The sequence below is a fragment of the Chaetodon trifascialis genome, chromosome 15, assembly GCF_039877785.1.
Source record: "Chaetodon trifascialis isolate fChaTrf1 chromosome 15, fChaTrf1.hap1, whole genome shotgun sequence".
In the NCBI taxonomy this organism is placed as follows: Eukaryota; Metazoa; Chordata; class Actinopteri; order Chaetodontiformes; family Chaetodontidae; genus Chaetodon; species Chaetodon trifascialis.
In genome coordinates, this window is record NC_092070.1 from 21,232,123 (window position 1) to 21,257,581 (window position 25,459).

The window sequence follows — 25,459 nt, forward strand, 5'->3', positions numbered from 1 at the left end:
AGAGCGCGGCGCTGACAGCCACTGGCCACTGAGCAGCCCACTCTGTCGGGGTTTGTGTCTCCATCCAAGACTGCTGAAAAAGGAGCTCTGACTCTCGCATTTTCTTTTATTTACAAGGCAAGCAAAAAACAGCAAGCCCGTCCACGGCAACAGAAGCACAAGAAGTGGGGGAAACAAGAAGCATCTAAGTAATTTTCTACGCTCATCACTGTCTCACAGCTCCCTGCACAATGTCTGGAGAGGACGCACCTGCCCAGCAGCAAAACGCCGTGGACCAGAAGCAGGAGACCAAACCCGCCGAGGAGCCCAAAGCCGAGCCCCCCAAGACGGAGTCTGCGCCCGCCGCCGCCGCCGAGGCAGCGGCTACCCCCGCGGCGGCCACCGAGAAGGTCCCCGAAGAGGAGGCGTTCACCTACCGCGCCCTGGTGCTCACCGGCTACGGCGGCTATGACAAAGTGAAGCTGCAGGTGAAGAAGGGCAAGCCGGCGCTCAAGGCTGGCGAGATCCTGGTGCGGGTCAAGGCTTGCGGGCTGAACTTCGCAGACCTGATGGCTCGGCAGGGGCTGTACGACCGGCTGCCGTCCCCGCCGGTCACCCCGGGAATGGAGTGCTCCGGGGTGGTGGAGGCTGTGGGGGAAGAAGTGACGGACAGAAAAGTAAGCACACATGGCTTTCAGCTTTATTCTCGCCCCCTTAAAGTCTCATTTTACCGCGTGTGTTTTATTGTTTAAGTGATGAATGTTGGTGTCGCTTCGTGTTTTTGGTGCTGAGCAGCTACATCTGGATATGGGCGTGTCAGGCTGTGCTCGCTGCCCAGGGAGTGGTGGCACTGCTGTGCGATGGATTCAACTCTTTTCTGACTTCATGCATTTAATGCTAAAAAGCTATCGGATCAGGTTATTATCACAACAATAGGAAAAAATAGATATTGTCATATAGTTTATGTTTGAGCTGTCACGGGTGTTCATCCATTCATCCACTCGTGCGTAATAAGGGCACGGCGCTGAGAAGCCTGTTAGTGCGCTCCTGTTCTGTTTCATCTCAGCAGAAGAAACCCAAAGTGCGTAAACGACACGAGTTGAGCACAATGAAGCCAGCAGCAGGCGTCGCCCCTCTGGTCTCCCCCGCTTCTCGAGTCGCGCTGCCTGTGTGCGCACTTAGATTGAGCAACTTCGAGAGTCCGCAGCGGCTGATGTGGAGACGGATTCTCTGTTCGTGCGCAACATGTTTGCGCGTTCTGAGCCTTAAGTCCAAAGAAACACATGCAAATCCGCGGCATGCTTTCCACCCTTACAGCGCCTACGCTGTGCTGCGCTTTCATGTGTGCCAAGGCGCGCAAAGCTGCGTCGAGTTAACTAGAGATAGCCACAACGAGACCGGAAATGAGAGTGTGCTGCCCTTCAAAATTAAAGCTCTAAACGCTCACTCCGGAGTTCCCATGTCTGATTTGATGGAGGCAGAAGAAGCGTAAATGTAATATATGCAAGACACCAGGAATGAAGAAGAAGTGGTTACTGTGTAAAACGTGCTAAACTATAATGCAGCCTACAGGAGGCTACAAATTGAGGCTACAGGTCTGCAGTTGCACCTCCTCAGTTGCAGCGGTAAAAATCTGGATGAGAGGCAATAAAAGGCCACCTCGCGTCCACTTCCTCCACTGCTTCGCTTGCAAAATGCTAATTAATGAGGGACTTTATTTTGTAGGCGATGGCCAGCTCGCCACTCATCTTAATGCGGCTGACTTGACTCCGGTGGCGGGGAGCGGAGTCACCGACGCCTTTTGTTAACGGGAGCGACGGTGGCGCACAGGCTCACCGAGCGGAAAGGGCGAGGCGCGACGCGTCAGACAGCGTGATGCGAGAAGCAGGATCCCGCTGCCTCTTTGTCAGCGCGCAGCCCGTCGCCTCTGTTGTGTGCAGAACAATTTACGGTCATCAATATTAGCGGGATTAAAGTTCAAACCCGCGCGCTCTCAGACAATGAAGCCAAGTCATTTAGACAATAAAAGCACCCTAGACTTTTCTTTAATGTTAAGCCACGAGGATAATGAAGTGGCGATTGAAAGATTATTATTTACTTTCATACATTGCGTGATGAGTCACGGGCCTGTATGTCTCCTGGCTGCATGGCATCAGCACGTTAACGCCTCTGTAAGACAATTAAACTACAAAGCCAAAATGTTACACATCAGCCCGCCATGAGTCACGCTCTTTGTTGTAAGGCACCGCACTTTCCTCACATCAGCCCTTAATATCTGTGGATGACACCACGGTGATCACATGTGTAATGCATGTGCGTCTGGCTGGGAGTGGCACGCGCGTCTGTCAAGCGTGAGCCCACATGGACGCGATAGGTCAGCCAGACATCACAGAAGGTTAAGATCCTTGTGTTTCTAGAATACTTTACAGCTTCTTTCCACGTTGTCAGTAGTGCAGATTGGATTTAAAGGTCACGCACTACACACACACACACACACACACACACACACACACACACACGCACGGCTTGTCATCAAAGCCTCGCGCTCCCACATCCCCTCGCGGCCCTTAGGTTATAGAATTAAGAGCCAATCTTCCTAATGGATGGAGATCTCTGAGATCTTTTGGCAGCTAACTCACTGGGAATGTGCTGACCCTGACGGCTACGAGTTTTTGGGAGGCACATCACTCAGTGCTGCTCTAGCTGTCTGCCTGGCAGCACACACACACACACACTCACTCACACACACACACACACTCACTCACACACACGCAGAGGTCATGCTTCCATCACTTCTGGGAACATTACATGGGCTTACATTCATTTCTTGGAGACTCATTTTAACTTTACCTTACAGCACGAGTAACACACATCCACACACACACATATGCACACATCAAGCAGTGTGTCTGATTGTTTGCTCCCCATACAGTGCATGCAGGCTGTGCACACAGTCGTTGGCATTTAATTAGATAATGCAACATAAACATCAGCGGCTAAGTAAAGAGGAATTGATTCTTATGTGACATTTCAGTGCTGCACCTTATGTTCTCTAATGCACAGATGCAAGTGATTTATGAGAACTTTGGCTTGATTTGTGTGCGTGCTGAATGAGAAAAACCTGTTTATTCTTGTCAAAGCATTGAAGAAATATAGAATTTTGGTGTATTGTACCAAAAGTTCGCCTATCCCTGAATGTAATGTCGCACCATTGTTCCCCTCCTGCCTCTCTGTCTCTGGCTTTGCAGCTTTCTGTCTCTTCTGTTTTCCACGTTTCGACGGAGTTATCCACTGCATGCCTCGCATTGTTTTTCAATAACTGCTGCAAAACAAGCGTCCCACGAGGGGACAATGGAGTTGAATGGAGTAAGACTACAGTGCCCTCACCCGAAATGACCTAAGAGGGAGTGCAGGGAAACGTGTAACAGTGAGTAAGCGAGGGAAGAAGGGAAATATCACAAATCACGAGCTCCCCCGACGCCAAACATCAGCACTTTTTCCTGCTTGCTTTTTTTTTTGTCCTTTTCGTATTTTATGCTCTCCCTCGGTGAGTTTTGGTAGGATCTGACCCATATGTTCTCAATTACCTCCCTCTGGCCCACATTGTCATTCTGGTATTTCCTCCATCCCTCCTTCCCTCCCCTCCATCTATCTCTCCCTCTTTTGTGTAATCTCTTGATTCTTCCTCAGTTGATTGGTCAGTGAATCCCTCCCTTTATGCTACCTTCCCCTCTCCTCTCCTCTCCTCTCCTTTCAGGACATCTGTACCCCTTCCTCCCCTCCCTGCCCTCTCATCATACATGTCCGTTCCACCGTGATCACAACACGAAGAGCTTGCCTTCATACTCTACATGAACCGTTGACAGTTTGCCATAAACTGCTGGGTCAAAAAGGAAAAGTCTCCGCTTTGTGTTTTTCTCCTCAAGCTTGTCCAGTGTGGTGTTCCCTGATAAATTCAGGAATTTTCTGAGATTGAAAGAGTTGCAATGAGGCTTGTAATATTAATCGAGCTGCATAAAAACAATGGAGGATGACGCTAGTCTGTTAGCATGATGTGCTGATTTGCATAATCAGAGGTGCAGTCAAGTGCAAAAAGCAGCATGTAGATTTTGCTGTATGCGAGCAGGGCGTGGCCTTTCTCCTAACATCGGACCAGCCATGCTAAAGCACAGTAACACCTACACTGACACCAGGGAGATATTATGTTTCCTTTTAATTACATTTGCAGGAGGCTTGCAGGCTGTGTGGGTGTTAACATTTAACCTTCATCCTTTGACTCAACCTGATTCAGGAACGCTCAGAAATTTTGTTCATCGTTTTTTTCTTCTCCTCTGATAATTTTTTTGCTGAGATCATCGAAGCTCCGAGCGGCGGAGCAGCTGACTTTGAGGCCGGCATACCCCAAAATTGAATCACCATCTGATTAAGTCCATTCATATACAGTTAACTGGAAGTGTCTTTGTTCGGTGCCCGTGCACTCTTGACCCCAGCTGTGAGTCGATTGGCTGCAGCGGCATGCGGGCCGAGACAGGAAGTGCAAGTGTGTGTGTTTGCGTTGTGTGAAGATGTTGTAGCAGAACTGTCACAAGGCTCGCTCGCCCAGCCTTGAACGTTCCTACCCAGTTTCTGTGTGACTGACAGTAACTCACACATGCTTAACGTGGGCGCTGAAGAATAGCTGCAGATGCATTTGAAGGCGATGCATGAGTCATATTTGTGTGCGTTTCCTGTAAGAGCCTGAACTCCCCCGTCTATCGATTTGTGCCACACTGTACCCCCAATTAAACCAGCGAGGCTGATGAGTTTGAGAAAGGGAGACTGGAGAGTCAGCAAATGGGAGGAAAAATAAGTAGCCCATGGTGGAAAAGTGAAAGTCGAGTTTGAAAATAAACCACATGACTCGGCCTCAGACAGAAAGATGCGGGTATGAAAAGGAAAAGGGAGAGGGAGATCTCTCTAATTGGAATGGATAGACAGCGAGGCGCATGGCTCCCTCCAGACCATTAGAGAGGCCCGGGTGGAGAGGGTTTGTTCCCAGGAGGAGAGAGCTTGTCTTATGCTCAGCCATGGGGAAGAATCTGGCAGGGACTCTGATGAGTGGAGAGAGGCCAGGGGAGACGATGGGCCCCATTGTCCTGTCTCGCTGATGAGGAAGAGGGGATGCGGGACGCTCCTCACAAGAGAGGAGAAAGAGGACGGCGAAGGCAGAGCGAGACAGCGGAGGATGAAGAAACGGGGAGGAAAGAGAGAGCGTCGAAGAGGGCGGCGAGACGGAGACGCAGACAGGATGAGACGAGGGGCTGGAGAAGGGGAAGGAAGATGTTCTAAAGTTGTAAGAGGAAAAGGAGTCAGGAAGTGAAAGAGAAAGAAGGGAAGAGAAAAAGTGAGGAGAATGGAAACAAGGCGGGAGGGAGAGCGGTGGATAAGAGGGAGGAAGAAAACAGGAAGAGAGCTATAATGCCACAGTCGTCTCTGTTTCCTGTGTCCCTCGAGTGGGCTCTCCTGATTGGCTAGTGAAGGCGCCGGGGGTGCGTTCACACCGCGGCTCGTCCCTCTGGACAGGGACTGTCGTGAATCGAAGGATCCTGCTTTGATAAAGAAAGTTTGGGAGCAGAAAATGACGAGATGGTGACGACGTCTGCGGAGCTCTCAAAGACAGAAGCTGCTCTCGTTCAAAGAGCAAATCTGACGTTTCCATTAACTGAAGCGAAGAGGAAAACCAGAGCAAATGTTTTAGAAAGATCTCTTAAAGCCACACCTTCATCGTCTTCCACTGCTGTAACTTCTTATCAGAAGCTCAGGAATCAAAAATCAAACAAAGCTCCAAATGCAAACAGCTGACTGCTGCCAGCCACCGCATTACGAGTCAGGAGAAGGCCGTCGTTCTTTGGCACCAGTCTCAACGATCCAACCTGTTAAAAAGAAAAAAAGAAAGCCTCTTCCTTGTTTTGCCGCTTCATTATTTCCCCACGTAGAGTCACTACTCTTACTCTGCTGAGGTTCATCGCTTCCCGTGTTTGCTGGCGCTCTTCAGGAGCAAACTGTAGATGTTTGCAGCTCTGCCATTGTTGTGCACAAAACAATAGACCTCTGCTCTCGCTGTCCTCTGCTGCACGTCTCGCATCTCTCCCCCGACAAACCGTGAGGCTGCAGATGTTAGGAAGCTCTAGCGATGAGGCCTCTGATGATGATGATGGGTACTGAACTGCCAAAGGATCCTGTTCAAGCTCAAGAACTTAATAAATCCATTAAAATATACCAGAACTTCACTTTAGTTTAATAGAATTGTTTTAAAAATGGCTGCCCTTCTGCCCACATTGCTCCTTGTGGTGGCACAGTGGGACAGTGCCTCACAGCTAGAAGGTCCCGGGTTCAATTCCCACTATGGGCGTCGGGGGCGTGTCCTCCAGCATGCCTTCGGTGCCTGCTGCTCGAGGAAAGGGGCCTTTCTGTGTGAAGTTTGCATGTTCTCCCCGTTTTCACCTGGGGTATCCTCCTCCTTAAAAACCCCCCACTAAAAACATGCAAGAAGATCACCACCTGACCAATGGTGACAAAGGAACAGGGTCCCCGGGCGCTGCTGGCGGCTGGCAGCCCACCGCTCCTGGCTCCTGGTCTGCCATGGAGGAAGGACTTGCCGGGATGGGTTAAAAGCGGAGAAAAGAATTTCACTGAAGCATGGCGTGTGCAGTTTCCCCTGTAACTCTGCATGTTGTGTTGTGATTAATAAAGTGACTTCTTCTTCTTCTTCTTCTTCTTCTTCTTCTTCTTCTTCTTCTTCTTCTTCTTCTTCTTCTTGCAGATCACAGTATTTACCCTGATACATGATTCTTCTTCGAATCCCTCCTTCACTGTAGATTTCACTAATTGAAAACATGAAACTCTTTGCTTCACCTGTTCCAGGTCGGTGACAAGGTGATGGTGCTGAACCGCTTCGGGCTGTGGCAGGAGGTGGCGGTGGTGCCAGCCAGCCACACCTTCCTTATCCCAGAGGGCATGAGCTTTGAGGAGGCGGCAGCCCTCCCCGTGAACTACATCACTGCCTACATGATGCTGTTTGACTTCGGCAACCTGCGGCCCAACCAGAGCGTCCTCATTCATGCCGCTGCAGGTAAGGAGACAAAGGCCAGACTGATACATACATGCACATCGGGTGATGCATAAACCCTTTTATGGATGGACGCATCACTCTGAATTCATTTTAAATTCATTAATAATTCATTCACAAACTATAATCTCTCTAATAGCAATTTATGTTGTAATCCTGCAACTGACAGCCGCACTTAATCAGTTTCATTTCAGTCTGTGTCATGCCCCGCGCTGAACTCTGCTCTTTAGCAACCACACTAATGAATTCAGATGCAGATCCATTAAGAAGTTCCTCTGCAGAGGCTTAACACAAAGATGCAAAGCTTGAGGAAACGCCCTGTTTACAGCAGACGTCTTCCTTCTCTGCACCTCCTGTTTATGCATTTCTTTCCTATATGAATTATGGCTGCTGGAGAAGGTCCCGCTGTTCATTAGCATGAGATATGGCTCCGTGTTTTGCACCATCCAGGGCTGCGCTAGCGCTGGAGCACCTGCCACCTGGACTGTGAGGTCAGAGTTCAGAGCGAGTGGGTGGGAGAAAGAAGGGGAATGAGGGAGTAAAAGCACCTGCTTTCGGGTGTGATGCGTCGAGCCTGAGAGCATTTGATTTTGCTGTGTTTACACGACCGGGCCAGCTGGAGAGAATGGGAGCGCATCAGCCAAAAGAAATTGTTCTCCCCCCATTTCTCTCTCTATCTGACGCCGCGCAGCTCTCGCCTTTCCTCCCGTTCCCACTCTTTCTGCACCGAGGGAGCGAGAATGGGATCCCGCCGCATTCGGGACAGTGCGTGGGCGTAGGTCGCTGAGAGAAGTGAGCGCATCGTGAAACCTGAGCCCGTTTTCTCTCCGGGAGACAAAAAGATGACAGAGCGCTCTGGGAGGCCGCCAGCCCAGGTGGACGTGTCCCCTGGCATTAACACAGCAGCGCTGGAAATGTTTGAATGTGTAATGTTAGCATTAAACTGCGCAGCTTCCCCAGAGCTGAATGACAGCTAACAGACTCACTTGTGGGACTGGTGGTCTGCAGAGGAATCCCAAATGTTTGCACCATATCATCCAGCTGATGTCACTCATCCCTGCGAGCGCACGTCTTGCCGGAGGTTTTTCTGCGTGCAGTATGTTTGCTATAGGAGGAATGCAGTGGAAGTGTGGTGGAAGACGCTTTTCCCCGCTGGTTTGGTCGAGGCGGCGTCTCTGGTTTCTCGAGGCAGGCTGCCAGTCTTGGCTCGCCAGCTGTCCGGACATCAGGATTGTAAAAGCACATTACTGAGGCTATGACAAAAACATTTGCTTAACAGTCTGCTTCACTGCACTCTGTCATTCCTTGCATGTGTAAATCATTATCATAGCTGTGCGGCGCTGCTATATTTTCACCGTGTTTGCGAATAGTAAAAGGTGTTGAGAGATCTTCTCTTCACGCCGTCTCCTCGTGTTGTGGGGGCTCACATGCTGCTGCTAGCTGGGTGTGGGGCCCCACTCCCCAGCCTGTCAGAAACTGTTCCTGATGCTCTCTGATGAGAGAGACCAAAGGTATCTGCTGTGACCAGAGAGAGAGAGTGTGGTTGGGTGTGTCAGGGCCTATCTGTCCGTCTACTGAAGTCTGATATCTTTTAATATTGTGAAGGAAATTGCAGACAGGGCGGCACATATTCCACTTAAATGTATTCCAGTACTGCAACTGGCTGTTTTTTTTAGCAATATTGTCACTTGGCTCTGGGAAAATTGACTGATTAACCTGAAAAACAGTAGGTGAATTAATAAGAAGGATAAGCGTTAGTTGCAGCCCTGCAGTGATGCAATTTAAGTATGTGGTTCCAGTTATGGCTTAAAATGAAGCAATGTCTGCCTGTGACGCCTCTTTGTAGTCCATCCTCAGGCCACATGTGTCTGAGCTGCGAGCAGATCAAACAGATTTGATGAAAGGAAAGAAAACTTTCCAGTATTTCACAAAAATAAAAGAGGATAAACAGTTTTATGTAGCATACGGTTTGGCTCTGCCGACCTCAGGTGTGATCCATCCTCAGTAATGTACTCTGCATGCTTACAGGCTAGATGCATCCAGACTGTCGTGTGTCACATGAAAATGTGGAACACCATTCCTCGTTTCGCTTTAAATCTTTTCAAGAATTGATCTCCTTTCCAGTCCGGAGTCCAAATCAATTCAAAGTAACACATTAGACTACAGAGCGTGTATTGTATTTCGATTATGAAACAGTAATTAGCAAGTACTCTGCTACTACTCGACCCTGCCCGCAGCTCCAGTGAACACCCCGTTTAACCACACGCAGTATTAGCGTGCGGTTAAATGGCTTTGCTGCATCTCAGCAGACTGTCTCACAGGACGATTGCACATAAAGTCGTTTTTCTGTCTAAACAGCGGTGGGTTTGTGTGCCAGACGTGCCTGCACAGCGCTGCATTCCTGCTAGATCAGTTTATGTTATGCAAAGACAGAGGGGCGAGCTTTTACATGAGATCAGCTGGACCGAGGAGCAGCAGCTGCTTCGCTCTCGTGACGTTTGGTCATTATGATTTAACCCGGTGTCATTTTTATTGAAGGCTATAGTAGCTCCGCAGCTTCTTATCACAGCATCCACAGGCTCCATAAATCCTCTCATCAAAGCGTCTCTCTCATAAATGCTTGAGGGCTTCATCCTGAGTCGATCTGCGTCCTGGTTGACCTGTTTGGTCTCATGATAAGGACATAATCCACTCGTTTAATCACATTAGGAAAACAATCATCCTCTTTTCAATTACTTTTAGATTACTTTATCTCCATAGCCCCTGAAACTAGCTGTTAAATAGGTATTTCATTCTAAATGATTACAAAATTCAATTGTAATTCAATTCAATATTCATACAATATCACCATCTTCAGCTGTCACTGAAGGTCTGTCAAGACATGCCGAACAGTTATTTTCTCTACAGAATGTCACTTCAATATAAAGTCAAAACACCCCATTGTTCTGAGACCACAAAAAAGCTTTAATTGGGGGAAAAAAGGAGTGAAAAGACAGGCAACAGGTGCATCCACAGAGTAGATGAAGTCATAGTTGTAGATTTAGAAACAGAGAAGCAGAATTTCAATATTAAGCAATTAAATAATCAGGTAATAAACAGCCAGCCTGACTCAGACCAGGATCAGGTGCCAGGAATCCAGCAGACGATCCAGGAAGTTACCGGCCCCGACCAAGAAATAGTCTGGCACATAGCCCCCCCATAAAAAATCCATTTGTCTTTTTTACACTTCGGTTTTTATCCAGGTTATACATATGAGATATGAAGGCTAGCTGTTTCCCTCTGATTCCAGTCTTTATGCTAAGCTAAGCTAGCTGGCTGCTGTAAAGGCAGAACAGAACTGGTCATGAATCTTAAATCTCGCTGATGAAACAAAGACAGCTGAGCTCTCTTTACAGAGGGATGATGGACGCCCCTCCTCTCGCCTTTTGCTCCTCCATTGTTCTGTGGTTGCAGGTGAGGCCGCGTCAACCCGTTAAGAGCTCTTCATAGAAAAGTCCTCGAAAGTATGGTGACCTTTACCCATCGCGATCAGATGACTAGCGCAGAACGCCTGACTGGTGCTAAGTCTTTCAGCCGGTCATGCCTCCGTGTGTGTGTGTGTGTGTGTGTGTGTGTGTGTGTGTGTGTGCGTGTGTGGAAGTAAACCCTGTTGAATAATCCTCAGCTGCCTCTCTCGTGGGTCCGCTCCTGTCCTCTCTCTCCCAAACAATAGCTTGTTGTGCTTCCTCCCATCGTGCCTCCCCTCTCCACCGTACTGCACATCTGCATCCTCCGCGCTCCTCCTCCCCCTCCGGCCCTCCGTAACCTCCGCTCCCTCTCCGTGACCTCTCCACATCCGTGCTCGATCGCCCGTCATCGGGGAACGTGCGCACGTTTCCCCTTTTGTTTTCCCCGGAGGGCTCGGGCGGGGGAAGTTCAGCGACATTTGGATGTGTCTCGTGGGTCTTCCACTTTGCCCGGCCAACAGCCTTTCCTCTGACCTCTCCCTGAACTGGTCCTAATGTTTATGAACCCTGGCCAGCCGCCCCGCCACCACACCCACACTACACATTCCTGCATACATATGGGGCTCCGCTGCTTCCAGTGATGACGTCCACCTCTGTTTTATTTATGAGCCCTCGAGTGACTCCAGGCCAACGTCAAGTGTCGCACATTGTGTTGCAGATGCATAATGCATAATATGAATTAGCTGGTGCTACAGGAGCTGGGCGTCATCAGTTTATTTGATGATTTGGCTTCAGCCCCTTCCCCCCATGTGTCAAGACGTTGTGACATTTTGGCGCCAAAGCTGCCAGAGTCTGTGGTTTAAGTCCAACTGGAGCTTGTCATGCTGTCGAAAAGCGTACGCACTAATAGCGCCGTAAGGTGCTTTGGTCCGCTAAATAGCATATGCTATCAATCACCTCGTCTCATAAAGCTGCACAGCAGTGTGTTTGAGGTTTGTGTGTGAGATTCCACATATCCTCAGCGCTGTTTAAGATGGCCGTTATTAAAACATTTTATTTTTCCCACCAGCCAATTATGGCGGACTCCTCACTTTGCAGCTGCTTCTCGCTGGAGTTTGAGACAGAGCTCCACCAGGTTACACCGAGGATCGCGTGGAAACGCCTGATGTGAGAGCCGTCCAGCTGCTTGTGGGTACCCTGTAACCGTGACAGTGACGGGTGGCGGCAGTCACAGCTGAGTGAGATCCTTGTTAATGGTGATCTCCAGAGTTGAGCTGCTTATTCTGGGAGTTATTTTTACACAAGTCTTTGAGAGTCTCCTGCATAATCTAACAGTAAAGGTTTATGCTATGGCCATTAGTCTGAAGTACTTGGATGTTTTGGTCTATTTGTATTGTTGTACAATTGGCTGATCTTTAGCTTCTCCTCACTGCCACCAGCACAGACAACAGAGGTTTAAGGTTTGTGATTGGATGTTTCTCACTGAACTGCTCGTCGGGATTCACGTGAGCCACCTCTTTAAGTTTTTAGGTGCACAAGCTCGAACCTTTTTTTTATCAAAGAGCAAGATGTTTTCTCATGCAGCTGCTCATCTATTATACAACCGGCAGAACCGCCTACCCGTTGGAAGTGTGGCTGTCAGTCCTGAAGCATCACCCGTGCCAACACGAACACTTTAACTTCTGGACAGGGAAGGTGAATTTCTGCCTTTAAATATCTCTGTACCGCAATCAGCGTTTGTATGAGCGAACTGTAAAGGCTTAAAGCCAGCGGAGCAGGTGGCTGGATCTCTTGGGCTTGGTGAATGAGAGCCTCATCCTGGTGTAGATCTTCATGGCTGCTGTCAGAGCTGCAGGCAGGGCCTCAGGCATGTGAGCCCCCGGTGCGCCGTTGATTGCAGACGGGATTGAAAAACGAGAAGCGAAAATGTTTTCGGAGGTTGGATGATTGCAAGAAGCCTGTGCGCTATAAGGAAAGAAATATTGATTTCTATGCATCTTATTTCCCCCAGGAATCCCTCCCAGATTATTGGTCTCATTCATTTTTTACCAGCTAATCCCTATTCCTTTGCTATTTAAGCATTAGCTCAAGTGTAGTAACATCTCTCACTTTTATAGACCCATTATTCCTGGGAGCCATGATAAAAGCCATGAAAATGGTTTCCTCTCCTCTCCTCTCCTCCCGGTCTGTCTGCTCGGGAGGTCTTACCCTACTTTAGAGAATGCTAATTCGGTCTGACCACTAAGCGGGAGTCTGGGCTGCGTGGTTGAACCGTCTCTGTGTTCCCCAGGCCTGGCATCGCCGGCGGCAGATCAGCTGCACTGATAGCACAGGGAAACCAGGGCAACCTCCGAGCTCGCCCGCCAATCGCAGCGCTCGCTCGCGCCCCCGTCGCTGCAGCCGTTGACAGATGACCCCATCCACCCCCCGCCCTAACCACCACACACAGTCACAGGTGCACGTGAAACCTGTGTCAGGACACCTGTTTGTGTGTGTGTGTGTGTGGAACAGGATGAGCGTGCAGCAGCGTGTGCTGTTTTCATGGGAGGAAAGAAAGCGGTTTGTGTTAGAAATATATTTTGTGTCCACACTTGCTGATGTTTGTGTGTGTCTGCGCGCCGTGTTTGTGTTGGTTAGAGTGAGAATCTTTACGCAGGAAATCACAGAGACCACCTTCAAGCACAAGCAGAGGATGTCTGCCTTTTTTTTTTTTTAATTCGCTCACCCAGTAAGTAAAAATGTGCTTCCTCTACTCTGCACAGAGAGAAGTTCACCATCAGAGAGAGCACACTGAACTGCTCTTCAAGCCCACAGTGCGCGCACACACACACACACACACACACACACACACACACACATCTACACAGTCATCCCAGAAAAACACCAAGGTTACATAATGCAGAGTAGTACCTCAAAAGTACACGTTCACAAACAGCCAAGCGCAGCTCCTATCGCCCTTACAGGGCTCGAATGTGAACTCTGTAGCAGAGCGGCAATAAAAAGTTCATTTATTTGCTTCAGCTTGTTGATGTTGTAACGCAGCCACAGCGAGTTTGGGTAAGAAGAGATGCCTGGGTCCACGTTTGTATTTCATTCTTTGTCAGCCGCTGCCACCGCAGGCTAATGATAGGTTAAGAAAGAGCAGAGTCCTTGAGGAAATGTGGAAATGAAAGCAGAAGAAATGGCACAAGAGAACAAGCTCAGAGACAAGTCGTCCTCTGCGGCGCTGACAGTAGCCGCGTGGCCGCCGTCCTTCCCCCGGCTAACACCTGAGATGACAGCCTGGCTCACACCGCAGAGGAAGGCCGCAAGATCCGTTTCATTTCTGTCGACGGGCACGTAGCGCCAAAGTGGACGAGGGACGCATCAGTCAGGGTGAAGCGAGCTCCTTCTAGTTAATTTTTTTTACAACCTAAAAACATTTCTGATGTCCCCACCCGCCCCTGCTGCTGAACTCTGGGTGTGGAGCAATAACAGTGGCCTCAGTGTCAGCCTGGATTCCACTGTGTTTTGGGGAAAATTCCTCTTCGCTCCTAACAGTCATGTTATGGCAGCCAAGTGCGAATTGTGCCAGAATGCGAGTATGTAAGGATCGAGGGGAAGACAACACCCCACTGTGTGTCCTGTTTCTCCAGAGAGAGAATCCAGACAGAGAGGTGGACGCGTTTTGACGTCTCCTGATTTCCAAGTGTGAACAATTCAATTGAATCTGGGGAACAAATGCAATTAGCAGCAAGAATTTGCTCGAGCTGCTTTCTCTTCCCCCGAGCGGCGGGGAAAGTGTTTGTGGATGGTTTCAAATCACGCTCAGCGTCCACCGAGAAGAAGTCAAAAGACGCAGATAGACAGGGCGAAGCTGCAAATCAGGACAGCAAGGACACGGCGGGAACCGAAGCGCCGGGTTAATGAAAGATTAATGTTTTAATCTCTGTGCATATTTGTGAAGATTAGCTGCCACCAGCAGGCCTGTTGGAGCCCCTCTCCTCCCCCCTTTGCGATGTGTGTATGTATGGATGGACGGGTGTGTGAGGCGAGGGGCTCTTGGCACGGCTCGGCAGTCTTGTGACGGCAGATCAGGAGTTTGATCTCGTGGGATTCAGAAGCAGGTACCGTCTTCCTCCCGCTGGAAGTGCATTTTTACGCACCTGAGGTTTGAGAGGGAATCTCTGCCTTTATGACAGCAGCGTTAGTTAAATATTAATATGCGAGGGCCTGGCTGCGTGTTTGTGGGATCACTGCGTGCATCATCCTGTTGGACGCTTGTTCACACCTGTATGGGAGGGTTGCTACTATGTGACACCGCCGTCTAATCACCCCCACTCAGACAATGCACATTCAGCGTTTTCTCACCTTTTTTTCTTAATTTCCTCTCCAGCTCACATAAGCAGTTGCTCGTGCGCTTGTGTAAAAAGCCAAAGGCGCACAGATGCACATTTGCTCATAGGTGTAAAACTACATCTGTAACATGAATCCACCGGCACAAACTTTGACGCACACGCACGGCGTGTCAGATACAAACTGAAGCCTCAAACTCTCTCTCTCGTGTGTGAACCTCTCGCACTGTACGCCTAAAGGAAGAGCAGTCAATGAAACAAAATGGCTCCCTTTGCTCAGTCATTGCCGGCAATTTGGCCGAGGTTTCCCTGGCAACACAAACTTGGGTTTCTCGCAGAGGACGGGGAGAGATGGTGCTGCTGTAACGCTGCCGCAACAGCGCTCACATCCAGCAGCAACAGCCTGGATTTTGTTTTCTCATCGGTTCTCCGCTCGGCGCGATCGTAGCACGCGGGGCGGTCTGTCCGTCTCTCGTCAGCTCTCAGACGAGGACCACAGATCAGAGATGTTTTTGGTCTGCACACTTGAATTGTGGGAAGGGAGTGACTCAAATTGTTTGTCTTGCCTGTTTCTATTAAAGGACCGGAGAAGCAAAAGTCTCTGAAATCAACCTTCTTTGAGCGTTTGCTTGTCAGATATTAATGAAGAGGTTAATGTGATTTGGCATTCATCTTATCGTTCCGTCTTTTTTGGCCAGTCTCTGCTGTTCTCATGTCTTTTCAGAGACTGACTGCCGGCTTGTCATTGAGGAAATTGTGCTGTTCTCCTGGTTTGCTGGCTCGCATTAATTTTCATATCCAGATGAAGCTACCAGAGGTGCATCAGTGTCATCGAAGACACGATGTTCTACTAAAGATTTAAAGACATGACATTCATTTTATTACACCTGCACGATCAAACATTGTAAAAGAAGTTAATTAAATAACTGTACTTTTTTCGGTTATTTTGAAGGATTAAGTGTATCATGGGCTGAGGAAATTCTCCTTCAGCTTAAGCCAAATAAACCTGGGATTTCCTAAAATGCGTTGTGACACAGCTGAAAACAGGGCTGCTTTTCTGAGCTCGTGAAAAGTTGACATTTTGTAGTAAAGCGGATCATTTCTGAATGTGTTTTCTCAGCTCATGAGGATAAACAAGGAAGGGTTTGTACTGATAATCAGAAGTATACTAGATTTAAAAAACATCTTCCTGTTTGGTTATTCTTGCACCAGTCTAATCGAACTCAGCGCGCCTGCTTCCTGCCCTGCCTGATTATCACACTCGACGTGCACATTAAATGTTTGGGTTCAGTCGTCCGCGTTGAGCAAGCAAGTCGAGATTTCGCTTCACCCAAAGCTGTCCAGCAGCCCAGCTATGCCATTAAAAATGGATGCAAATGCACGTGTTGCTTTGTGCGGCTTTAATCTGCGCTATCAGATAAGACATGCTCTTTACTTGGTCATGCATAGATGACCTTTATGGATGCCTTTCGGTTCAGGTCCTCAAGCCAGCCTCCATTTCAAACAAGCCACTGCTTATCAGTAACCTATTACTTCTTCCTCTGGCTGCCTTAGCAAACATTGGCTGAGGCATTTGCCACAACTATGTACACACTCTCAAATACAGTGAGCACAAACACAGATATATGAAACATCCACCGAAGCACACGGTCTCAGCGCCTTGTCGGTAAAACCTATCTTGGACAGTGCAGCACGTTTTGTTTTCAGCTGGCACAACGTTCGACGGAGCTGTGTTTATGTCGTCCAGCTCCGCTCTCCTAACAAAACAGATACCTCAGCTGCGTTTCTTGTCCTGTGGAATGTCAGACAGGTTGTCCTGAACCAAAAAATTTGATGTGTCATTTGAGCTACAATGGCCACTTTCTCCACTGTTGGATGTGTGTGCGTGTGCATCTGTGTGTGGGTGTCTATTCTCCCCAGGCCAGTCGGACTAATGTGATTGTGTTTAATGCGTTCTTTACATACCCTGGAGCAAAACATCCACGCTGTTTATTGGCTTGTTTTGGACAATAAATCAAATCACATTTACCTGCCATGTGTGGAATGGGGATTCTCAGACTGCCTTATTCCGCCGAGCTCGGCTCCCTCTGAGTCGTCTTTGCAGGAGAATCCGTCACAAGCCGCTTCCTAAAATCTCTGCCCTTCTTCCCGCAGGTGGCGTCGGCATCGCTGCCACCCAGCTGTGCAAGACGGTGAAGGACGTGACCGTGTTCGGCACGGCGTCGGCCAGCAAGCACGAGACCATCAGCGAGGGCGGAGTCACGCATCCCATCGACTATCGCACCAAGGACTATGTGGAGGAAGTCCGCAAGATCAGTCCGAAAGGTGAGAGACGTGACCGTCTCTCGGACAGACGGCTCTGAATTTGAGTTTGTTTGTAAGGATCGGAGCTTTTATAGAATCAGTGAATCCAGACTGTCCATGATCAAGGTTTGCAGTACTGATTTTTTCATAAAGCAAATGGATCAATTGTGTGATCACATTTATTGAAGACTGTTGAAGACATGATGCATTTTCACACACATGACGCACTTCTCAGCAGGGCTGGCTGCCGCGTTCACTGGACTGACGGCAGACTTGCTAAGTGGGGAGGCGCACGAAACGCTGCTTTTCAGCAAAACGTCCACTTCCTGTTTCTCTCTGTCGCCTACTGCTGAGCTCCTCGCAGGCTGGAGACTGTTATTATGCCGGAGGCTCGTTTCTTAGCCCCCCGTCCAGCCCGCCTCTGCTCTTTGTAGCATGGAGCTGGACAGATAGACATAACAGAGACAGATATGAGGAGAGCGAGGACTGACACTTTAGACAGAACGCGTCTAATTAGAGGCCCGGATCAATGCTCGCCCCGCTCGCTACCTTCCCCTCTGTCTTCGGCCTTCCGTCAATTCATGTGTGCCGTGGTCGAGGCGGAGTCCCGCTGTGAGCCTCCCACAATCAATAGAAGCAGGGTTTAACGGAGCAAGGAGGGGTAGCCCAATTTGAGGAGCCCCCTCCGGCATAAAGGAACATCATTAAGGGCGAGCCCACATGGCCAGACGCTAATAAGCCACAGAGAAACCTTCATAGCGAGGTCGCTCTTTACCATCTGCTCAGAGGTTTGTTTGTTAATCTCTCCACTTAGGAATGGAGCAGACAATGACAGAGAGACGTTTCATTCCTCTTATCAGCGACAAGAATGAGAAAACAAGTAGGAGCTCAGCCCGCGCTCCTCCTCCTCCTCTCTTGGCATACGTATGGGTTCCTCTTCGTGTAAACATGGCACAACTTGGCTACACTCGCTACTCCTAGCGAACTCTGGCATGCGGAGGGGGCTGCTGAGGAGACTTGGCAGGCTGCTCTCGCTGAATTCACACCAGCGATAAACTGTCCCCTTTTTCTCTCTCCTGCTTCAGGTCTGGACATAATACTGGACCCTCTGGGAGGATCAGACACCCATAAGGCCTACAACCTGCTGAAGCCTATGGGCAAACTTATCACCTATGGTAAGTAATAAAAAGACCTGAGTGCAGATCAATATTTTCAGTTTAGAGCCACGTTTTGAGCAGCTCTGTTTGAATTCTCTGTGACTCAAGAAAGCACGAATAAGCAAGAGTTAACGCAAACAGATTCGGTTCAGATTTGGCTGAATGCTCGCCGGTTTCACCAAACACCAAGTTTTCAGAACCACTTTTATGAGCCAAAGCCAAATAAAAGCGGAGCTTAAAAAAAAAAGATCTATCACGCAGCGCTTGCCCCCAGGCTGCATGAATCTCTCCAACCAAGCTTCTCCAGATCATCCATTTTTAAATCTACCACAACTTCTTATGTAAGGCCTAAAACCGAACGTGTTTTATTAAGCTCGTTGGCAGCGCTGCACGGCATGGTGGGAAGCACAGAGGTTACCGTAAGATAACTCCATGGCTAGCTACCTGCACAAGCTAGCAGCTGACAGAAATACCCACGAGCAGGGTGTTTCTAAACTCGTTTTCACTCTAACTGAAACCCATCAGCTTCTGCTAGCTTAGTTTTGAAATGACCCCCCCTCGCAGCAGCAGCAGCGGCCGTCATTTCCAGCCACTAAACAGAGGCTGGAGTTCAAGCAAATTAACACAGAACATGGAATAGCTGTGGGTTTCCACACTTGCCACAGAATGAAGCTGCTTCTTGGTGGGCAGTGTGACCTCTCTGCAGAGGTCCATGTCCTCAGTGTGCTGTGTGTCATCCGTGGGAAGGCCTTTACGCTCGCTCTGTGGCGATGCCAATCTGGAACCAGCATGCATGCAACGGTGGGCGGGGTCGGCATCCATGGAGAACAGGGCCTTGCCTTTGCATGCTGCATAAAAACCCACTACCCAGCATGGTGCCCCCCACCCTCGCCCATTCACCCTCTCTCACCCCTACAGAACCCCCCAGCCCCACCCCGCCCTCCCGGTCCCTCGGTGCTGGCTGCTCCTCTTCCAGCTTATCAGAAGTATGCATGGCGGAACAATGGGCGTTCTATCCACACGAAAACCTGGAATGTGTCTGAATGTAGCAGGCTGGGTCCCTCTCTTCTCTCAGAGCCTGCTTTGTGTCCCCCGTTTCCCCTGAGAGACACAGAGACAGTGAGAGCACAGGAGGCTGTGAAGGAGGGAGATGCAGAGGACAGCCAGAAATGAAGTGCTGAGAAGGTTTTGGCCAATAAAGTGACAAGTTTCAAGTGACAAATCCTCAAATTTGAGCAGCGAATGTTTGGCTTTTTAAAAGATAAATCTCTTAGCAAACATTTGTCAGTTATTCACCACTAAAGGAAGTCAAAGTGGGAGTGGGGGTATGGAAATAGACCTGACAATTCACAGAAAACACGCTGTCCTTTCACCCTCCCTCTCTGCCAGGAGCGGCTAACATGCTCGCGGGCCAGAAGAAGAACCTGCTCGCCGTGGCCAAGAACTGGTACCATCAGTTCTCCATCCACACGCTCAGCCTCATCCAGGGGAACAAGTCCGTGTGCGGCTTCCACCTGGGCTACCTGGACGGGGAGATGGAGCTCATCACCCAGGCCATGAACACCATCCTGGGTCTTTACAAGGAGGGCAAAGTCAAACCCCGCATCGACTCCACCTGGCACCTTGAGCAGGTCTGTGTCTTTACACCTTTGCAGCTGGAGTCCGCTCAAAACGATGATGACATTGCAGACAGTGTTACCATGACATGAGCAGGGCTGCACGAGTTATTCAGAGGATATGAGCATTAATGAGTATGTTTGAGGATTTAAGTGATTACTGCATTTGAAAACATTTTTGCATTTGAATATCCAGTAAATTTAACAGTGACACACTGACAATACAAACCTGTATGTGACTATTCAAACTGCTGATTTTTTATGTCGTCTCTGGTTGAATCCATCCTCAGATGCGTTTCCATTAAACTGCCTTTGTATGCGGGCTTCAGGTCCATTCATGGCTGGCTGTTAGTGTGACTAAAAGCCTCCCTGTGTGGACGTCCAGGTGATTCACTGCGACATGGGTGCATTTGCACCTGAATGGCGTCCATTTTTACACCACGTGCTCGCGGCTGCCGGGCGGGTTTGGATCCGCGGCCGCTGGGTGTGGCTCGGATTCAGTGAGGCTCAACAATCAGCAGACCAAGTTTGTCCACAAGACGCTCTGTGTCTCCTCCGGCGTAACTCGCTCGGCCAGACAGACTCAGATTGTCGCTGACAAAATTAACACTGCTAACAGATATGAATAGAGAGAGTGTGAAAAACACAGAGAACGAGGGAGTCAGAGGCTGACATCTTCTGTTGTCAGAGTCGGAGCTGGTCAGCGTTTTGGCCCGTGTGACTGCGTCCAGAGAGAGACACCCGCTGTCTTTCTCCGCCATCTGACGCTCTTTCTCTGCCCCTCCATCTGTCCGCTCTTTATGTCCCGCTCTTTCTCTCCGTCTTTAGGTTATTGACTCCCTCTCTCTCCATTACGCTGTATTCTCTCCTTCTCCCTCCTCGCGGTGCATCTTTTTTTTTTTCTTTTTTTTTTTGCTTTTCCTCTCTTGTTGCTATGGTGACATCCTTTAGTCAGCGTGTGCGTCTGTCTTAGGGAGGGGCCCTGATGTGCGAGGAGACATGGAAGGAGCGTGGACAAACAAAGGAGAGAGGAAGGTGTATCTCGCCGGGCGTGGAAAGTTTCAGGCGCGTTTCTGGAAACAAGAAGCTGCTGGGCGACTGATGATCAGAAATATGATTGATTATGTCGAGCTGGGTACAAATGCCATGCCCCGACCCCCTCCATCACAGCCCCTCCTCCGCTGTCACCCTTTTTTTTTTTTTTTTTTTGCTCCAATAATCAGTAAACATTCTCGGATGATATTTGCAAATCAGCATCCGTCCTTCGGTTTCTCTTGGTTCGTTATCTTCATCTGCGCAGAGGATGCCTGGGAGCCGGAGAGGCTGTGGGTGGAGTCGCCTCAGACGCTCTCACTGTGACTTTCATTCACATTGAAGATGATGCTTTTAACTCCCACCCCTCCCTCCCTTTTAGTTTCGGCGAGGCGTGTTCCTCGTCTGAAGGACACCAGTTGCTCCCTCCTCCTCCTCCTCCTCCTCCTCTTCCTCCTCCTCCACTTTGAGCTCCCACACTCCCCCTCTTTCCCATGCGTCTGAGTCGTCAGGGCCACGTTTCAGCCGGGCTTTACGTTGCTAGGAGATGGCCCTGTTGCCGTGGCATTGGTCGTTAGGTGGTCTGCCTGCCTCGCACGACGAGGGGGACCGGAGGGAGGAGGGAGGGGGAGAAGGCGGAGGCAGGAACAGACAGTGGACAGAGCTCGGTGGTCAAGAGGAGGGTGGGGTTGGTCTGGCTGTGATCCTCCACTCGTTGTTTGATTGACAGGCAGCGGGCCAAGCTGGTCGACCAATCGTTTGATGGGGCTTTGGCTGATTGGCTGATTACACAAGAGCATCTGTTCCCGCTAGATGACTCCATTAAATTCAGCTTTCATCTCCCAAAACGTGTTTTAGTGCAACACGCTAAAGAAAATTTGAACAAGCGCCATTAAAGTACACACTATGTACACTGTAAAAGATGTGTTTGCTGCAGTTGTTCTAGATGACGCTTTGATAAGCACAAATCTTTTAAAGTTTCACGTACAGCGTCTAAAAAGCCCGTCTTTGCACATGTTGGCCTGTTGCTTCAGGACAGATTCGGTGTGAACCCGTCCTGTAATGAGGAGACGTAACGCTGTCTGACGGCAGCGGTTCATCGGTCGATTCATCTGCCTCTTCCATCAGTGGAAAAGGAGCACGTTCAACAAAAATTAATCATTTTACCGGCCTTATTTCTGTCACTGCTCCACATTGAACTGTAGGATCTGCAGGAAATCTCATTTCTGTACTCAAAGTGCACGATGATGAACACGTTTTAATGTGGAGATCATATTTTCTAATCCAAATAAATGTGTTGTTCGGTAGCATTGGTAGATAATATAAGATAAACAAGCTCTGCTTCATCTCCCTCTTTCTTATTTATGATCATCCACATTTCATTATATTTATAAACTCTATATTTTTTTATTTTGCTATCCTTGTTACACCTTTGCTTTATGCCGCTGCAACAGTCTCATTTCCCCTCAAAGATTATTAAAGTCTCATTGAAACAAATGTACTTGCTCCTATATTGCATATTAAAAGGATGTTTGAGGAGCACGAGGCGGTAAACATCGTTTCCAGTCTGCTGTTTCAGAACAGCTGTGCATATGTGTTGTTGGAGGAGAAGCTGGCTCCTATCCTGAGTACATTTTTCTCAATGGCAGGTGTATTTAAAATCCTCCTCGCCCTCCCCTCACCCTTCAGTCATTCATCTCCTCTCATATAAGTGTCCTTCTCCCCCCGTCTCTCCTCCAGGTGGGCGACGCCATGAGAAAGATGCAGGAGAGGAACAACATCGGCAAAGTGATCCTCACCACGGAGCCCATGCCTGAGGAGGAGAAGAAGGAAGAGCCTAAGAAGGAGGACAAGAAGGAGGACAAGAAGAAGGACGACAAGAAGAAGGACGACAAGAAGAAGGATGATGCCAAGAAGGAGGAGAAGAAGGATGACAAGAAGAAAGAAGAGGTCAAGAAGGAGGAGAAGAAAGAGGAGGAGAAGAAGGAAGAGGCCAAGAAGGAGGAGAAGTGAGAGGGAGGGATGGATAGTCAAGCAGACCAGCAGGGAGTTTGTGTCCTGGGAGCAGGGGGGGTGGGGGGGCTGGGGGACGGGGGCTGGACATGGATGGGGTGGGAGGGTGTGGGTGGAGGGTAAGCAAGAATGGGAAGGAATTAGGGGGGTAGATTACAATATTATCACACCACTGTCGATCTGTCACCTCTTCCACCTCCCCTCAGCTTCACCCTCTTGAGTCCTCAATGGCAGCGATTACTCAGGCCTGACTCCACCCACCTGAACCCACCCACCCGTTTTCTTGCCTTCATTTCTAAAACAAATTGCCAATCACTTGCTACACCTCGTAAACTCCGCGCTCGTCTCTCGATCTATACCTTTCCTGTTGGGAATGATATAGACAAGAGAGCCCTGAAGGATTGTGGGTAGGGTCCAGGCCTGGGCCAAATGGCTGTTTCCTTGACAACTGTAATCCCCGCTCGCACTCCGGCCCCACCCTCGACCCCCACGCCCCTCCGCACCTCAACTCCCACTGTGCTAAATTGTTCTGCTCTGACTTCCACCTGCCACCTCTTCCCCCCCCCTCCCCTCCCTCACTGTGCTGAGTCCCCCCCACCCCCACCCCTTCCACCTCCCACACCACCACCATCGCCTCCACCCCATCTACGGGCCGGACCCACAGATAGGCACAAAGGCAGGCAGATACGCGGAGAACCACACCCACCCACACGCTGCTCTCTTAGTGTCCAGCGCTCAGTTATGTCACTGAGGATGAGTCAGAGAAGCCTGTGATTGGCTGATGCGCCCCACCTTCCCTGGAGATATTCGCATCCTGGTTTTGATCATGTTTGACTGCTCAGACAGTGGCGTTAATGCAGCGAGGCCTCACAGTGCTTACCATTCCTTCATCTGCGGTGATGAAACTCCACATTGCATGCGCTCCCACCACATTTCTGTGAAGTTAATATTAGCGACTGCAGTTCTGCACTTGCCTGAATATGAATTTCCCTCATAATGAGCCTTTCTGTGCGGCGCTGAATAGGGACGCAGAAATCATTGCTCAGCTTCCTTCTCCTCAGTTGCGGATTTTTCTAGCTGACCAACTGTTGGCAAGAAGCGCGCGGTGCCAATTAAGAGAGAATTTGTTTCTGTTCGAGCATGCACGCACACACGCACACACAAACATACACACTCTGAATGTGATGAAAGAGGCGCTGTCATGCTGAGACAGTGAAGCGTCTGAAATGAGCGAGTTGAGGAGGTGAATGCCGCTCCTCTCCCCTCGGGATCGGGCTTTTTCCCTCCCTGATCCTCCTCGAGGCATTCCATGGCATTCTGCTCCTTTCACGGCGACCGCTGGCCTGTCGATCACCCTGACCTGAGAGAGGAGAATTCAGTTCAAGCTGGCGTCCATACTTCGCCTCCCCTCCTTCTCTCTCTCTCTCTCTCTCTCTCCCCCTCCTCTTTCCATTTCCCTCTCTATGGTCGGCATAGCAACAGGCGTCAGGCTTGTCAGAGGAGGCGCTGTGGTCTGTTTCTCTGACTCCCCCTCCCTGCGTCTCCCTTCTCTAACTCTGCATTTGCCAGCGGTCGGTGCAGTCAAGCAGTATTCAACAGGTGTGAAACGTATTACGGATTTCAGATGATAAAAAGAAGAAGTGGGGCAGGTTTCAAGGTTTTCAGTGTTGCACCACCAAATAGTTTACTCGCACCAGCCTGAAATCCAAGTATTGACAATGTGTGCTTTATCCGAAACGGCACACCGCTCCCCCCGAACGCCATTCAAGTGTAATCCTCAGTATTTCGCCCGAATCCCGCTGAATGGACTCTAAACCTCACACGTTTACCTGCCTGCCCGCCTGTCTGTGAGCCCGGCCTCAGTGTTGAGACTCAGATGGTGACTAGTGACTTTGTAAAAAACAAAAACAAAACGTTTGAAAAAAAAAAAAGAAGAAGAAGAAGAAGAAAAAAGTTGTTGTGTTAGCATGAGTGGCCTCCCTCATGTGCTGTGTGTGGTGTGCCATTGTGTGTGAAGACGTGTGTGTCCTCAGGTCGTTTGTCAGGTTTTAAAAGCACCCCCCCACCCCTGCCACACCCCCCCCCCCCCACACTACTCCGCTACAGTATTATGTAGCTCCCACCCAGCCCTCCCTCCTCACTCTCTCTGTCCCTCCTGTCTGATAAGAGGCCTGTGTTCGAGGACAGTTGGTATTAGTATTTTGCACTCTGCTCGCTGATCTTAATGCACTTACAAGCATGGCAGTCGCACTCCAGTCCCACGCAGGCTTTGATTCTGCCCCAGGTTTGCAGCCTGTTTCCCATCATCCACTCCCAGCGTATCTGCTGAAGCTCAGTGAAAGCACAGGTGGCTCACACACACACACACACACACACGAACACACACACACACATAGAAACACACACTCATGTAAAGGTCCGCTCATTTTAAGCTTGCCAGTCCCTGCCCTGGCCAACTTCTCCTGGGTGG

At 49.5% G+C, this 25,459-nt stretch overlaps 1 protein-coding gene across 1 annotated transcript; it reads left to right on the forward strand.

The window, feature by feature from the left end:
* Window positions 1-24,908, forward strand: vat1 (vesicle amine transport 1). Its single transcript, XM_070980201.1, has 6 exons — window positions 1-656; window positions 6,883-7,090; window positions 17,022-17,192; window positions 18,257-18,346; window positions 19,718-19,959; window positions 22,717-24,908. The coding sequence occupies exons 1-6, from the start codon at window positions 231-233 to the stop codon at window positions 22,987-22,989; spliced, it is 1,410 nt and encodes a 469-aa protein (XP_070836302.1). The 5' UTR covers window positions 1-230; the 3' UTR covers window positions 22,990-24,908.
* The last annotated feature ends 551 nt before the right edge of the window (window positions 24,909-25,459 follow it).

Coding starts and splice junctions, on each gene's coding strand:
- vat1 (XM_070980201.1), top strand. CDS start 231: ATGTCTGGAGAGGACGCACCTGCCCAGCAGCAAAACGCCGTGGACCAG. Junction 7,091..17,021: donor CCTCATTCATGCCGCTGCAG/GTAAGGAGACAA, acceptor TTCTTCCCGCAG/GTGGCGTCGGCATCGCTGCC. Junction 19,960..22,716: donor CCACCTGGCACCTTGAGCAG/GTCTGTGTCTTT, acceptor TCTCTCCTCCAG/GTGGGCGACGCCATGAGAAA.